Genomic DNA, 16103 nt, shown 5'->3' with positions numbered 1-16103 from the left:
TTCTATAGATAACAATTATGTTTCTCCTCTTTGCCTTAATTTCCTTAATTCAGCTTTCATGTTTATTATGATCTCTCTCTATGCAATGTTCAGCGTGCGCGATCTCAGCTAGACACTCTTATTATTACGAAATCTTTTTATTGTTACAAAACTTAAATCATATTCTTTTATTATTACGTATATTACGTAACTTACGTCATTAATGATATTTTACCAAAAAGCGCGCAATGTACATTAATAACAGCATTTTGCGCACCTAGCAGTAGTTACCCTAGTCCCGCTGAGATCGCACACGCTTTAATAAAAACAACTGTCATTCAAACTTGTCACAATTCATGAATCTTCCCTGAAGAAGGTAGAGGTCTACCGAAAATTTGGAGAGTGAATAAAAGAACTTAATTGTTGGCATTACAAAAACTGCATTACTCGTGAATTTGTTTCGCATCCCTGATATATATATATATATATATATATGTATATATGTATATATATATGTACATATACATGTACATATATATATATGTATATATATATATATATATATACATATATAAATATATATATATATATTGTAAAGAAATGAATGAAGAGAACAATGGTAGACGTAGCTTAAATCAAGGTTCCCCAGAGCTATCTACACTTTGGAAAAATTGGTTATGCCGAAAAAATGTCTCAGACACATTTCTTCGGCATAACCAATTTTTCCAAAGGGTAGATAGCTCTGGGGAACCTTGATTTAAGCTACGTCTACCATTGTTCTCTTCATTCATTTCTTTACAATATTTAAATAAAAGAGTTGCCAAAGCTGTTGTACATGTACAGGCTCACACATTCGTATACTTTCTCAAATACCTGTACTGTATCAAAGCAATAGCTTTGATCCAGCTGAGGCATGACGGCTTGTCATTGTTCAAAACCCACCTTCACCCGACAAAGGTAATTGGTAGAGTGTCGAAAATCTGTCCTTCTGACGGTCAATCGGATCTCGGTCGGCCTAGCCACTAGCCCGTCTCTGTGGTCTAGTGGTTAAGGCAACGGCGTTCAAAGCTGGGGGCCCTGGTTCGATTCCCGGCAGAGACATTTTTTCGGCATAACCAAGTTTTCCAAAGGGTAGATAGCTCTGGGGAACCTTGATTTAAGCTACGTCTACCATTGTTCTCTTCATTCATTTCTTTACAATATTTAAATAAAAGAGCTGCCAAAGCTGTTGTACATGTATAGCTTCACACACACACACACACACACACACATATATATATACAGTTGTCCTCAAAATTATTCATATTCCTTGTGGAAAAACATTCTTCGGTAGATTCTTTACTTGTAAAAGCTATTACGATGTAACTTTCTTTGTATCTTTTGTCTGCTTGTTGCTATGCATGATTTGACATATGAGCTGGCAAGTCTTCATTAGCATAATAATAGATAGGGTCGAAAGTTATTTTTTGCACTTGTTCAGAATTATTCATACCCTTGCCAATACCTCAACAAAAATGTCCCTTTATGACAATGCGCATTATTTTCACTGTCTGGGAATGTGCTATTTTTTGTTCTATAGTTATTTCAAGATGTTCCAATGAATTAAATACCCTCTTTGTTAAACAAACCCCATTGCACAATGATGGAAAATAGCATCTTTCTAAAAGGGTATAGATAGAGGAAAGCATTCTGGTTATTCTCAGTCTCTGATAATCATGGCCAAGTAGAAGGAGCTCAGTGAGGACCTACGGCAACGTCTTGTGAATTCCCACATTGAGGGAAAAGGTTACAAGGCCATTTCAAAGCAGTATGACGTCCCTTTGGCAACAGTCCAGAGCGTAATCAAGAAGCACAAGAGGTACAGCACTGTGAAGAACCTTAGTGGGCGTGGCAGGAAGTGCAAGGTGTCCCCTAAACTTGCCAGGAAAATCTGCAGAGAGGTCAACAACAACCCCTGGACCACAAGCAAGGCCCTACTTGAAACGCTTGACCGGTCAGGGACGAAGGTGTCCCGGTCCACCATCGAGCGAGTCTTGCACAAAGGAGGTCTCCATGGACGCAGGCCTCGGAAGACACCGTTGCTCAGGAAGAAACACTTGAAGGCTCGACTGGCCTTTGCTAGAGGTCATCTGAAGCAAAATCCAAGCTTTTGGTCAACCATCCTGTGGTCTGATGAGACGAAGTTGGAGTTATTTGGCCATATGGATGTTGAATACGTCTGGAGGAAGAAAGGGGAAGCATACAATCCAAAGAACACTGTGCCAACCGTCAAGCATGGTGGTGGGCACATAATGCTATGGGGATGTTTCTCTTCCAGTGGCAAAGGGAACCTCGTTAGAGTCAAAGGAATCATGAAAAAGGAGGATTACATCCAGATCCTTGATGAGAACTTGAAGGAATCTGCCGAAAAACTCCAGCTTGGCCCCAACTGGAAGTACCAACAAGACAAAGCATACCGCCAAGCTGGTGAAGAAATGGTTCAAGGACCATGATGTCAACGTCCTAGAATGGCCAAGTCAGAGTCCTGACCTGAATCCGATCGAGAACTTGTGACGAGACCTGAAAGTCAGAGTGATGGCTAGGAACCCGACCAACCTGACCCAGCTTGAGGCCTACGCCAAGGAAGAATGGGCCAACATCCCGCAGGAGACGTGCAGGAAGCTTGTGGACACTTACAGGAATCGTCTAGGAGCAGTCGTAAAGAACAAAGGCTATACTATTGACTATTAATGAAAGACATTGGACTCAGAAAACCTAGGGTATGAATAATTTTGAACATGACATTGTTTGAATATCTATGAATAAAATACCCCTGAAAAGAGAAATTTCTTGAATTGTTCATTGTTGTTATTCTTTCACTAGTAGGTCACACATAAATCATAGAGAAACTTGATAAAATGCATTTATTTCATCACAAACATGAAAAATCACAAATATCAACAAGGGTATGAATAATTTTGAGGACGACTGTATATATATATATATCTATATATATATTGTACATACATACATATATTGTGTATTGTTGTGTTGGGATCGTTTATATCTTAGTTGGGAGCATCAATAACCACGCATGAACGTTCGATGTACATTTCAATCAAGAAACTTTATTAATCATCAATCTTCAGCAATATATGTAGAGTTGAAAAGCATATCACAACGTACGACGATGTAGATCTTAACTCTGTCATGATCTTAACTTATCTAACCCTCAACCCTTGGGTGTACACTCATTATATATTAAAGCTTAGACACAAATTATAATCCAAGGGTTTGGATATAGGACGAAACGGGGTTTAATTATTGGGAAGGGGAAGGCAGTTCTTTGCTCTCTGATTGGAGTTTCTTTGACTATGAACAATAAGGGTTTTAATGGCTTGGATTAAATTAATGAATAAGGGTTCTGAGAAGGTGGTTGAAAAGGATGGTTCTGAGAAGGGGGCATATACATTATGAAGTGTAGACTGTGTATATGTAGTGATTTATACAATCACTACATTACATCCCCTTTCTTTGGAAAATCGAGGCTCCCCTCCTTGTGGAAAAAAAATTATCAAAGAAAGCAAAATCAGAGGAATAGATACCATGGGGGTAAATGAACTATATACATTATGAAGTCAATACAAAGCAATAGAAATGATAATATATACAACATAGAGTAAATACAGAAAAATAGAAAAGAAAACGATAAGTGAAACATTGACCATTGTTCTGTGTTCTCTTACACTCATTCTCTCTCCCAAACAAATGCTTCACAACTATATACATGTTTACAGTAAATTCATATTAAATAATAAGCATAAATCATTCCATAATTGTGGTAACGATATAAATAGACATAATGCTAACCTTACTCAAAATTCAAAAACATAAATTCCATTTTTCAGAAACCAGTGCAGATTAATGCACGTAAACTAAAAAAATAATCATAATTTGAGCAGACTTGTGCACTTAAAAGACAAAGTAAAAATATAGTGAACTGTAAAAACTAGAATAACAATGAATTATCAATAGCAATAAATGTAGTATATGTTTCAAACATTCTTATTACTAGCCAAGGAAATTCAGCAATGGATAACAAATCTTTTATAATGTAATTGAAACAAATCTGGTATCAGGTGGATTGGGGAACAGCTTGTCTGTGTTTAGGGATTGTTTTTTTAAGGGTTTGTTAACACTTAAATTTTCAGAGAATAGTGATGTTACCAAAGTAGTTTCTATACACTCCACAACAATATAATACAAACCAACCAATATCTGAGCGGTGGGCGTCCCCATCATAGAGAAATGTGCTTCTATTTTCACTTCAAATTCCAAAGTATAACTATGTCATAGGATTACGCACCATATCTTCTATATCAGTTTTAATCCTAATTTGCTCTGATAATATCTTAATGGTTATTTCAAGCTTATTCAAACTTGATAAACTTCATGCTATACACAAAGCGGCGAAATACTAAAAGAAACTAATAAACCCAAAATAAAAACGCATTTCTTTACACACAAGGACTATGTGTAGTCCAGTATCATTCATCACTGGAAAATGCTTTGCTTTACATGTTAATGTTAACCAAATACAACATCATCATGATTTTGATTGAACTATAAAACATTTTTGCTTTGTGTTATCATCTACCTTGATTACATCACATCGGCAATATTGTTTGAGAAATGATGGAACATCATGTTACATTAATTTGGTAAATCCTTATTTGGCTCGATATTCTTTGGAATTATCAATATCAGTGGTTTCAACTTAAGTCATAAGTTAAGGTAGTTTAATATTCATCAAAATCAATTTTATAACATACTGCTAATTAAGAATATGGTTATGAAGGTCAGTGTTTTTCAAATTTGGAATGCTTTTCTTACAGAAGTCAACGCAGTATAGGATAAAGATGATGCTATCATCACAAATTAGATAAATTATGTACCATAAAATACAAATACGATGTAAAAAAAAACTAAATTTAGTCGCTCTCTCACACTTTCATTCGGTAGTGGAACAACAATGAAAATGGTTTCACTTACAATCAGAAATGAAAGAGATGTCCTCTAACAACAATCAAAATAGAGTATAAGAAAATAGCACAGTATTAAAGTAATGTCCAGTGTTTTAATAATATATTCAGGGAAAGAGTCACAGTCGTTCATTCCATGTAGTTCTTGACTTATGTTGTTGTCGGAGACTGGAGTTGGTTGTATTGATGGTCGGCGTCATGGCGTTGATGGCGTCTTGTCATGCTTCTACATGTGGTTGTCATCTATGTTGTCATTGACGTCCTTGTCCTATTGTCCATCCGTCTGTCATGTCTGTATCGTATATCTGTTCTTCCGTCTGTCTGTCCGTTTTGAGTAATGTCTCTGCCATCGTCATCGTACGTACATGTATTGTTGCAGTAACATATGTTCAGAAGTTTGTGTTAGCCGATCGAGTTCATTTTAGTGCTGGTTAACTATTTCAATATATCTGCAATTTCTCTGAGATAGCAATTTATTAGAGAAATCCTCAGTCTTTTATGGAAGCATTGAGCCATGACCACAATTTAGTGTTTTTCAATAAATAAAAATAAAACGGGTTGTCGCCGCTTCTCTGTTGTAAAGCCGTCTGTCTTTTCTAGTATTTCATTATTGAGTTCTTAAATTTCGATGAAAATATACGCGATAAGATGATAAGTCCTCTAACACACAACTCTACAGGCTTTCGACACCCATTTCAAGGATAAATAAGTGTCAGTCCTCTATTGCTCCATTGAGTAAAAGCCGGGTTCCCCACAATGTTGTGTTGGGATCGTTTATGTCTTAGTTGGGAGCATCAATAACCACGCAGGAACGTTCGATGTACATTTCAATCAAGAAACTTTATTAATCATCAATCTTCAGCAATATATGTAGAGTGAAAAGCATATCACGTACGACGATGTAGATCTTAACTCTGTCATGATCTTAACTTATCTAACCCTCAACCCTTGGGTGTACACTCATTATATATTAAAGCTTAGACACAAATTATAATCCAAGGGTTTGGATATAGGACTAAACGGGAAGGGGAAGGCAGTTCTTTGTTCTTTGATTGGAGTTTCTTTGACTATGAACAATAAGGGTTTTAATGGCTTGGATTAAATTAATGAATAAGGGTTCTGAGAGGGGGGTTAAAAAGGATGGTTCTGAGAAGGGGGCATATACATTATAAAGTCTATACTGTGTATATGTAGTGATTTATACAATCACTACATTACAGTATATATAAGGGTAACATATCACTGAAATTTGCAGGGAAATCTCTGATGAAACCTAAACCCTACAATAAGTTTGGGTTTCGTACATGTACAGTGAAACCCAACACTTGGAAAAAACGTGGGTTTTCTACATTTCGCTATCCATGGACGACAACTCTGTGACCCGATAACTGTGACGCAAATAAGGAGTCAAATTAAAGTTGATGAAGTACTCAATTATCTAGAACCATAATTACTAAAATAAATCATGTATTCTTGATATAGCTCACCTTCGTTTTTCTTCACCCGACAAAGGAAAACATAATTGGTATAGTGTCGAAAATCTGTCTATCTGACGGTCAATCGGATCGGGCTCGCCCTAGACATTAACCCGTCTCTGTGGTCTAGTGGTTAAGGCACCGGCGTTCAAAGCTGGGGGCCCGGGTTCGATTCCCGGCAGAGACATTTTTTCGGCATCACCAATTTTTCCAAAGGGCAGATAGCTCTGGGGAACCTTGATTTAAGCTACGCCTACCTTTGTTCTCTTCATCCATTTCTTTACAATATTTAAATAAAAAAGAGTTGCCAAAAGCTGTTGTACATGTATAGCTTTACACATTTGTATTTCTTTTCCCATACGTGTACTGTATCAAAGCAATAGCTTTGATCCAGCTGAGGCATGGCGGCTTGTCATTGTTCAAAACTCACCTTCACCCGACAAAGGAAAACATAATTGGTATAGTGTCGAAAATCTGTCTATCTGACGGTCAATCGGATCGGGCTCGCCCTAGCCATTAACCCGTCTATGTGGTCTAGTGGTTAAGGCACCGGCGTTCAAAGCTGGGGGCCCGGATTCGATTCCCGGCAGAGACATTTTTTCGGCATCACCAATTTTTCCAAAGGGCAGATAGCTCTGGGGAACCTTGATTTAAGCTACGCCTACCTTTGTTCTCTTCATCCATTTCTTTACAATATTTAAATAAAAAAGAGTTGCCAAAAGCTGTTGTACATGTATAGCTTTACACATTTATATATATACATATATTTATATATATATATATATATATATATATATATATATATATATATATATAAAATATAATTGTGTAAAGGGTAGATAGCTCTGGGGAACCTTGATTTAAGCTACGCCTACCATTGTTCTCTTCATTCATTTCTTTACAATATATATATATATATATAAATATATATATATATATAGTGTTTCGCCTGCATAGAAGAGCGAGACTTTAGGCGCCGCTCTTTCCAACGGCGGCGGCGGCGTCGTCAACAACGTTGAAATCTTAACCAAGTTTAAGTTTTCGAAATGTCATGATAACTTACAAAGTATATAGACTTAGTTCATGAAACCTAAACATAAGCGTAATTAGATATTTCTGAACATACTGCCCGAGTTTCAGATCACATGAAAAAGGTAAAAAGTCATTTAGGTCAATGGATTTAAACCGTTTTGGGGTATCCATATCGAAATCTTAACCAAGTTTAAGTTTTTGAAATGTCATCATAACCTAGAAAGTTTTAAGAACCCAGTTCATGAAACTTCGATATAAGGGTGATATCACTTGTATCACTATGGATATCACTAACGATATCACTTGTATCTTAGACCATGACTGTGTGGGGACTCCATATCGAAAACTTAGCCAAGGTTAAGTTTTTGAAATGTCATCATAACTTAGAAAGTATATAGACCCAGTTCATAAAACGTAGACATAAGGGTGATAGTGTATCACTTAGGATCCCGCTTGAGTTTCAGGTCACATGATTAAGGTCAAAAATCATATAAAGGTCAATGAACTGTGGCCGTGTTGGGAATTTGTGTTGAATTGGCATTATAACCTAGAAAGTTTATGGATCTAGCGCAAGAAACATCGACATAAGGGTAATCAAGTATGAATGATTGTTTTGAACATGTCTTAGGTCACATGATCATGGTCTAAGGTAATTTTGGGTTACTGGACATAATATATTATTATCGTATTAGTATTTTCTTCTGTTAATAATTATTCATTAGCTGTTTTCAAAGGCAGCACTGCTGCTATATCGAATTGCGTAAAGCAGGTGAGACTGCCAGGGGCGTTGCACTTGTATACATACATACATATATACCGCCGTTCAAAGCTAGGGGCCCGGGTTCGATTCCCGGCAGAGACATTTTTTCGGCATCACCAATTTTTCCAAAGGGTAGATAGCTCTGGGGAACCTTGATTTAAGCTACGCCTACCATTGTTCTCTTCATCCATTTCTTTACAATATTTAAATAAAAAAGAGTTGCCAAAAGCTGTTGTACATGTAAAGCTTTACACATTTATATATATATGACGTTTTACTATTATCTACATGTATGTATTAAGAACAATGTTGTCAAGGTGGCTCCATGGCAATGAGCCTAGTAACTAGTTGTACACATAATCTCATCACTCTTGGCAGTCACTTGAAAAATATGATAGGGCATCGTAAAAATATATGAATAAATTACGCTGGAATAAGCATGATATATATTGTAACATATTTCCGTTTATATCTATTATTCACCGCATTGAAAATTGGATATTAATATTCAATATTCATATTCATTTTCATAACAAGCAAATTTTGCATGGTCAGATAAATTTTATTTGATATTTTGTGGTATGAACATTTAAAAATATTGTGTTTTTTTTTTTGGTCTTTCGTATTACAGCCCTTGTGTATGGCCTGTTAGCCATTGGCTTTTCATTTTGCATTAGTTTCTTGCAGTCCGGAATCTTACAGGTATGCAGACAGTAACTAATCTGAAAATGGTGACGTTCTCTCCAAAATTAATGCAAAAGAGTAGTCTTGTTCCAATTTACACTCCTCTCGCAGTTAAGTGGAGTGACGTTTTCACATTTTCAGAGAGTATTTCATTTCATATACCTATTTTTCGGTGAAAAATATGTTTAAAAGATGTACAGTTTATTTTAGAATGAGCTATAAATGCACTTTGTTACTATTGCAGTTACTTACGAAAGCAGAGTATTTCCTGTAACAATATCATTTTTGTTCAAAATGGGTAAATTGTATCTTACTTAGTCGGGGTAAAAACTTAGATTATATAAATTCATCTATGAATGACAATACATTACTACTAATAACCTGTTATTCGATGACACTTTTGCAACCGTATTTTAAATAAAATTCATAGATTATGACAATCAAAGTAAACATGAACGATACATTATATCGATGACGGCTAGAGGCACATCGGGAAATTCTTAATCGACATTCTCACTGCATACACAGATAAAAGCCAATATAGTTTCTTAATTAAAACAAAGCTAGTGAGTGTCACATATCTATTGGAATTACTAAGAACCATGATTAATATATTTTTTTTCCTCAACACAGTTTACCCTAAGTATGGTCGGATTGATCTCTGGCGGTGTCCTTGGTGTCTTTATCTTAGGTGTATTCGCCCATCGTTGTAATGCTAAGGTAGATTCTGTTTTTCCTTTTAAGCTGTATTCTTTGGATTCTCTTTCTCTTATGTTATCGATACCTACGAACGCCTAGGGCAGCAACACACGGCAGTTGGTTGCTGACCTAGACCATGTAGACGTTCGTTTTGACAAGTGCACACCTAGTTACCCATATGGCATAGAGCATTTCCCTTCATTTGAATACAGGATAGAAGAGCATTGTCAATTGCAATGGAAGGGATTTTTTGTTGCAAGTTTTTGTCGTCCGTTTCATGTTCAGAAACGGACTCTTGCACCATCTCAGCTGCTGATCTAATGTTATCGTTTGACATCGATCCATGTGATTGTGCAAGAGCTACAGTTAGAGGAACGATGAAAATCGCACTTTGAAATCATCTGGGTTATAGGTAATTGACTGTATAAGGTAGCGCTGTGAAGAACTGGGCGCTACACACAAACAACGGAAGAGGGGATTTCATGAAAATTGTCAGTAATAAATTTTCATCGCTGACATTTTCAATGAAATCCGTGATTTTGATTGGCTCAAAAATTCTGGCCTCTTACCGTAACTGCGGTTCAGGTGACATCTTATTTAGAACCAAACGTAATGAAACTTGTTCTTTAGCCTTACTTTTTAAAACAATTTTCATCCCCTAGCCCAGTGTACTTTTTTTTTTTGGGGGGGCCTGATAGTCTTCCGATGCTCAATGGTTCCCTTTAACTTTTAAGAACTAGAAGAAAACCCCTTACATTACAATGATTTTTCTCCTTTCATCAGGGGGCTATTGCTGGGTTCATGGCCAGTGTGATCGTCTTGGTGTGGATCAAGACAGGGTCCGTTCTATACCCCTCATCAAGGGGCCAACTGCATTTATCGGTTGAAGGTTGCCCAGTACCCAATGTCACATACACGACCTACACCAGCCCAACCACAGAATGGACGGCGGGAACACTCCCCGGGTCGACCATGGAACCAGGGTCTGAGAACCTGTAAGTAGTCTTGCATCGCGGTTCACTTCCGGGATTGGGATTTCGAAAAAAACATCTTTGAAGGAGTTTTGATTCGCTGTTGATTTAATACGTGGTATATGCATGTGTTTATAAAATCAGTTACTAAATTTAGGTGTGAGAAGCATTGGCGGCGGAAGCCAATACATTTATGGGGTGTCCACCTGAAATTTTTGGATGGGCACATGTAAAAAATAGGACAAGCGCCCCAAAAATTTTTGAGAAGCAAAAAAAAAGAAAAAAAAAAAAAAAAAAAGGTCATCAACCTAAATTTTAGGGGGGGACAACACACGTGTCAAGGGGGGACGCAGGAAAAAAAATTGACAAGCAAAAAAAAAAAAAAAAAAAAAAAAAAAGGTTATCAAAACAAAATTTAGGGGGGGACCGTCCCCCCCACCTAAAATTTAGGGGGGGACACGTCCCCCCCCCCGCTTCCGCCGCCTATGGTGAGAAGTGTGTGTGCGTGTGTTCGTGTGTGCTTGAGGGTGTATGTTTGGGTGTGGTGAGTTTTAGCGTAGTGGAAGAATCGATGAAAACAAATCATATTCTAATACCTCTGCACCATCCATGGTTGCAGATAATACTTTTGTGTGAGTCCTTTCTCTCTCTCTCTCTCTTTCGTCTCTGCTTATATTATATATATTTTAATCCTTTGCGTTTATAATAATCGATGCGCAATTATGTTGTTCTTTCGAGAATCATCTTCCTGTCCGTTTTCTCTCCAGGCCAGCTATCATCAACTTGTATCATATATCATTCCAATATTATGGAGCTATCGGAACCATAGTGTGTATCATCACAGCAATGATCGTCAGTTATATAACAGGTAAACATGTACAAATGAATTATAGATTATGCAAAATTCTTACAGTGCCTTAGAGAGAGAATTGGTAAGGGTAAAATTGAAAGAGGTAATCCTATACTCCTGCAACTCGCGATTGTGAATTTTGTTTTTAATAGTCTATACACTGGCGTGCCGTGGGTCACAACATAAGGGGGGGGGGGGGGGGGGAACCAGCAAACGATTCGAGTCATTTAGTGGGCCTGCAAAGCGCGTTCAATTGACAGGTATACTGACCTAATAAAGACATTTTAAGGACTGTGCCATTAAACGGACAAGTATCTCATGGATCAGAGAATGCTAGCGCGAAGCGCGAGCTGTATTATTTTTTATATTGAGACCTAAAATACTGACATTTAAACAAATTTTGCAAATATGATACGTATCTGTCTCACTGAAAAACATTGCGAGCCCAAAATTTGAGCTGCAATTTTGGATAAATTGACCACAAACAGGGACCTTTTAAGAACTATTTGGGGGGAATTCGTGAGGAGCATAGATATCTTTCCATAGTCAGCATAGTGCGAGCGCCAAGTGCTTGCTGATTTTGTTAGAATTACACCTAAACAGATGATTAAGCACTATTTGTAATTGTTGAAATTATTAACACGATACGTATCTCACTAATCATATATTGTGAGCGCGAAATACGAGCTGAAAATTGTTATAAGTCAAACCTTAAGAGGGGCATTCTAAGCCTTGTTTATAGGGATTCAGTAATCAGGTAAGACCATATGCATTTCACTTACCAAATGATGAGGGCGGGAAACGCGAACTGAAAACTTTTGATATTCAGACCACAAGACTGTTTGAGGAATACATGAAGAGCACACTTACATGTATCCCACCAATCCACTAATGCAAACGTAAGAACGGGGTGGAAATATTTTATACTCAGACCTTGAAAGGGGGCAATCCCTTTAAGTAGTCATGGAAAAAGATGTATATGTTATTACATGACACAATAATAACTGAAAGTGCGGGGATATATTACACAACAAAAAAGTAAGTCCCCCTTGAACAAACATCAATAATTTCCGAACCAATTCGAGTTATTCACTCCTGAAGACGGACAGTCAACCTGTCCGAAACGTCGAGTCTCTCTACTACTCATCATCTCTACTCGCCGACTCAAGCCAGCATTTCCTCATCAGCTCTACTACTCAAGCTGTCCTCACTCAACATTCCTTCTGGTTTACATTCCTTTTCAGGACTATTTTCAAGAAATTAAGCAAGTTATGTTTCATAAAGTTTTGAAAAATTATATCTTATATGATATATATACTGTAATATAACACACTATATTTTTTTTCACCCCCGCTACCTTTTCTCCTCCCCCCCCCCCGTTTTTTCCGCTAGCCGATGATTGCATTCTTTCAGCTTAGGGAGTGTTAATGACATATTTAAACAAATTATAAATCCATGAATGTTCAATTAGAAATCTGAGAATAGAAATTTTCCTAAAATTGTTTTTACCCATTTGATCGTGAGCCTGGCAGCCATTGCGCAGCGCCAGATTGACGAGGCCCTTTCTCCATGTTCTCTTAAATAATAAACGTTAAACAGGGTAGCAGCAACTCCTATCTTTTTACGCCCTTTATACCTTGGTCACATTTGCTCTACGGCAGCCTTACAGCGAGTCCAAAACAGCCTTACATTTTTATACCAGCTACATATAGGTGGTTTGAATTAAAATGAATAAAACGGCTGTTTTCGACTCGCCGTACGACCGCCATAGAGCAAATGTGACCAAGGTATAAGTCTGACGCGGCCGTGGCTTGAACCCCTGATTTCCCGGCTTTGAAACAGACGCTCTGCGAAATGAGCCAACACACCTTCATCATCACATTGATCAGGAAACATCAACCATGTCAACTACAAGAAAAAGGATATCCCTTGAGTATCCAACCACAATGATATACGATTAAGTCTCATATGGTACCCCGTGTGGAATATCACATAATACTTCCAAATTCCACTTTAAAAAACGGTTTAAACATATTGTATTCCTAGATCCATTGAAGCTTTCCGTAAACAAGGCACATAGTATTGCGCACTAGCATCTTGCCAAACGATAACAAGTCTTGGAAAGTAATAACTAGAATCTCTTTTGAAGTAACATCAATGTGAACATCAAATATATATGTATTATAAATTCCTTTGTTGACAAAAAATACCTCTAATCACGTATCATATTAAAGGGATCGTCCGGGCTGAAAATATTTATATCTTAATACATAGAGTAAAATTCACTGAGCAAAAGGCCGAAAATTTCATCAAAATCGGATAACAAGTATTATTGAAGTTTAAAGTTTAGCAACATTTTGTAAAAAAAGTAGTCTTGAATTAGGTGGGCTGATGATGTCACATCTCCACTTTCCGTTTTCTTATGTTCTTACATAAAATAATATTTTTTCATTATTTCATACATGTCATACTTGTGTGAATAATATCTCTCCCTTATAATGAAATAAGTTACAGCAATAAACATCAAGTGCACTATATCAGATGTCAATCCAATTTTCTAGTTCTTGGAGGAAAAAACATTGAATAAACCTAATTTCATATAAAAAGATCCAAAAGAACAAGTGCAGATGTTAAATCATCAGCCCACCTAATGAATAATCATGGCAACTGTTCTCACAAAATATTGCTAAATTTAAAAATTCATTAACTTTATTTTTTATCCGATTTTGATGAAATTTTTGGCATTTTGCTCAGTGAAATCTACTCTATTAAGTTATACATACCTTCAGCCTGGACCATCCCTTTAAATCCGCCTTGGCTATCATGAAATGAAATAATGAATGTTTCATCAATGTAAAGATATTGCACTAACCTAATTTGATGCAAACATTCTGTTGCCTTTTACATGCATCTAGGTTTTCAGGATCCTGATTTGATTGATAATCGTCTAAAGTATCACCTGACAGACGCCCTCTTCTGTTGTTTCCCCGAAAGTCTCAAACGTCACATGCGCTGCAGTTCTGAAAAGATCAAATACCAAGAGGTACAAAAAAATCTTACATTTCACGTAAATTTACGTTTAGACTAGTTTTACACGTAAGTATACCTTCACACTGTTATCCTGTACGGATAGTTTTGTATGCAGTATCTGTACGCCAACATTATGTACACAGTCATGTAAAGTCACTACAGTGTATCCTATTTCCGTGGTATGTGTATGTAACCGTGCGTCTGGCCATCGAGTGTATGGGATCTGTTGCACTGCTTTCACTCGTTGGCGTGCGGGAGCTGATTTATCTGAATTTCACGTGACACTCACTCGTCCAATCAGCTGTCAGAGATCTATGTATCCGTTGTATGACGATACCATAGAGACGACAATATGCTTTTACACGGGTGAAAATGTGATTTCTGTCCCTCCCAGTTCCTCTTAACGAAGTTACATGTATATGCTCTATTCAACTTGTTTTGGGCCAGTTAAAAAAAAATGTGCTATTCCTATTTGTGTACGCAGGACGATGATAAAGACATAGTGATCGTCCAGAAAGAGATGAAAGAGGTCAACGTCAATGCATTCCTCAATGATCATGTTGATGATCAGGACATCGATTACAATGGCATCAACGTGCACGCTAAACCACTCGAAGATAGCAATGATGTCATCGAGACAGAGAAAGGAAGCTCAATGCCATGATAAAATTAGCGGCAGACGTGAGGATTCTTTCACTAAAACTCTTGGCAGTGATTGCCACAATTAGGTCGATCATAACATAATTCATACCTATTTTCTATATGCCTCTTTGTAAGAGTGGCCTACGTAACATGCACGTCAGCACATTTGTGCTTTATGAAGTAATATGTATAAAAGACTATATTCTATTTCAACAAAGGTTCATATTTGATGCTTCTTCTGTAACACACTTGTATTTTGTGGTCATTACTTAAGCCACGGCTACAAAGGTTCGTACGAACGATGTATTCGTATGAATCTCACCGTCCGTACGAATTCTGGAGTTCGTAGACATTCGTAGATCATGTAGATGGGCCATAGATCATGTAGATTCCCACGGCCTTTTTACGAATTAACGTACGAGTGAAGTTTGTTTCCAAAGAACCTCGTAGGGCCTGTTACAACCGATAATGTCGCACCAACGCATAATGTCGCAGCAACGCATAATGTCGCAATCTGCGACATTATGCCAAGAGCGTCCGACGCATAATGTCGCAGTCAACGCATAATGTCGTAGTTTTTCTAACGCATAATGTCACATGTCGCAACGCATAATGTCGCAGCAAATCGTTAACGCATAATGTCACATGTCGCAACGCATAATGTCACAGCGGTATTTTCTTCATGACTCGAGCTACAGATAAGATATAAAACATGCTTTTACTTAGTATTTTGAGACACGAAAAAGAGAATGAAATTATTTTGAAATCATTTAGTCTAATTGTATTTTTTCAGTTGGTCCAATATCCATTTTGTCCAATATCATTACGTCTATTACTTTTTTGTCTAATAGCCAATCGGTCTAATAACCACTTGGTGTACTCTCATTTTCGTCCATGTTCCATTTGGTCTAACTTCAGTTTGTTCGCTATCACTTTGTCTAAATCCATTTCGGCTAATAC

At 37.2% G+C, this 16103-nt stretch overlaps 1 protein-coding gene across 1 annotated transcript; it reads left to right on the top strand.

The window, feature by feature from the left end:
• The first annotated feature begins 2553 nt into the window (after positions 1-2553).
• LOC121416756 (sodium-coupled monocarboxylate transporter 1-like) lies at positions 2554-15564 on the top strand. Its single transcript, XM_041610212.1, has 8 exons — positions 2554-2676; positions 3867-3888; positions 8899-8969; positions 9585-9671; positions 10434-10645; positions 11389-11489; positions 14387-14514; positions 14986-15564. The coding sequence occupies exons 1-8, from the start codon at positions 2554-2556 to the stop codon at positions 15163-15165; spliced, it is 924 nt and encodes a 307-aa protein (XP_041466146.1). The 3' UTR covers positions 15166-15564.
• Positions 15565-16103: the final 539 nt, after the last annotated feature.

Source organism: Lytechinus variegatus, chromosome 6 (assembly GCF_018143015.1).
Source record: "Lytechinus variegatus isolate NC3 chromosome 6, Lvar_3.0, whole genome shotgun sequence".
Lineage (NCBI taxonomy): Eukaryota > Metazoa > Echinodermata > Echinoidea > Temnopleuroida > Toxopneustidae > Lytechinus > Lytechinus variegatus.
The sequence above is the reverse complement of the archived record's forward strand: the minus strand, read 5'-3'. Positions and strand labels throughout refer to the sequence as shown.

Excerpts from the sequence above, each read along its gene's own strand:
- LOC121416756 (XM_041610212.1), top strand. The coding sequence starts at position 2,554 with ATGGCTAGGAACCCGACCAACCTGACCCAGCTTGAGGCCTACGCCAAG. Across the intron at positions 9,672-10,433 it reads CCCATCGTTGTAATGCTAAG|GGGGCTATTGCTGGGTTCAT; the intron begins GTAGATTCTGTT and ends TCCTTTCATCAG. Across the intron at positions 14,515-14,985 it reads AAAAGATCAAATACCAAGAG|GACGATGATAAAGACATAGT; the intron begins GTACAAAAAAAT and ends TTGTGTACGCAG.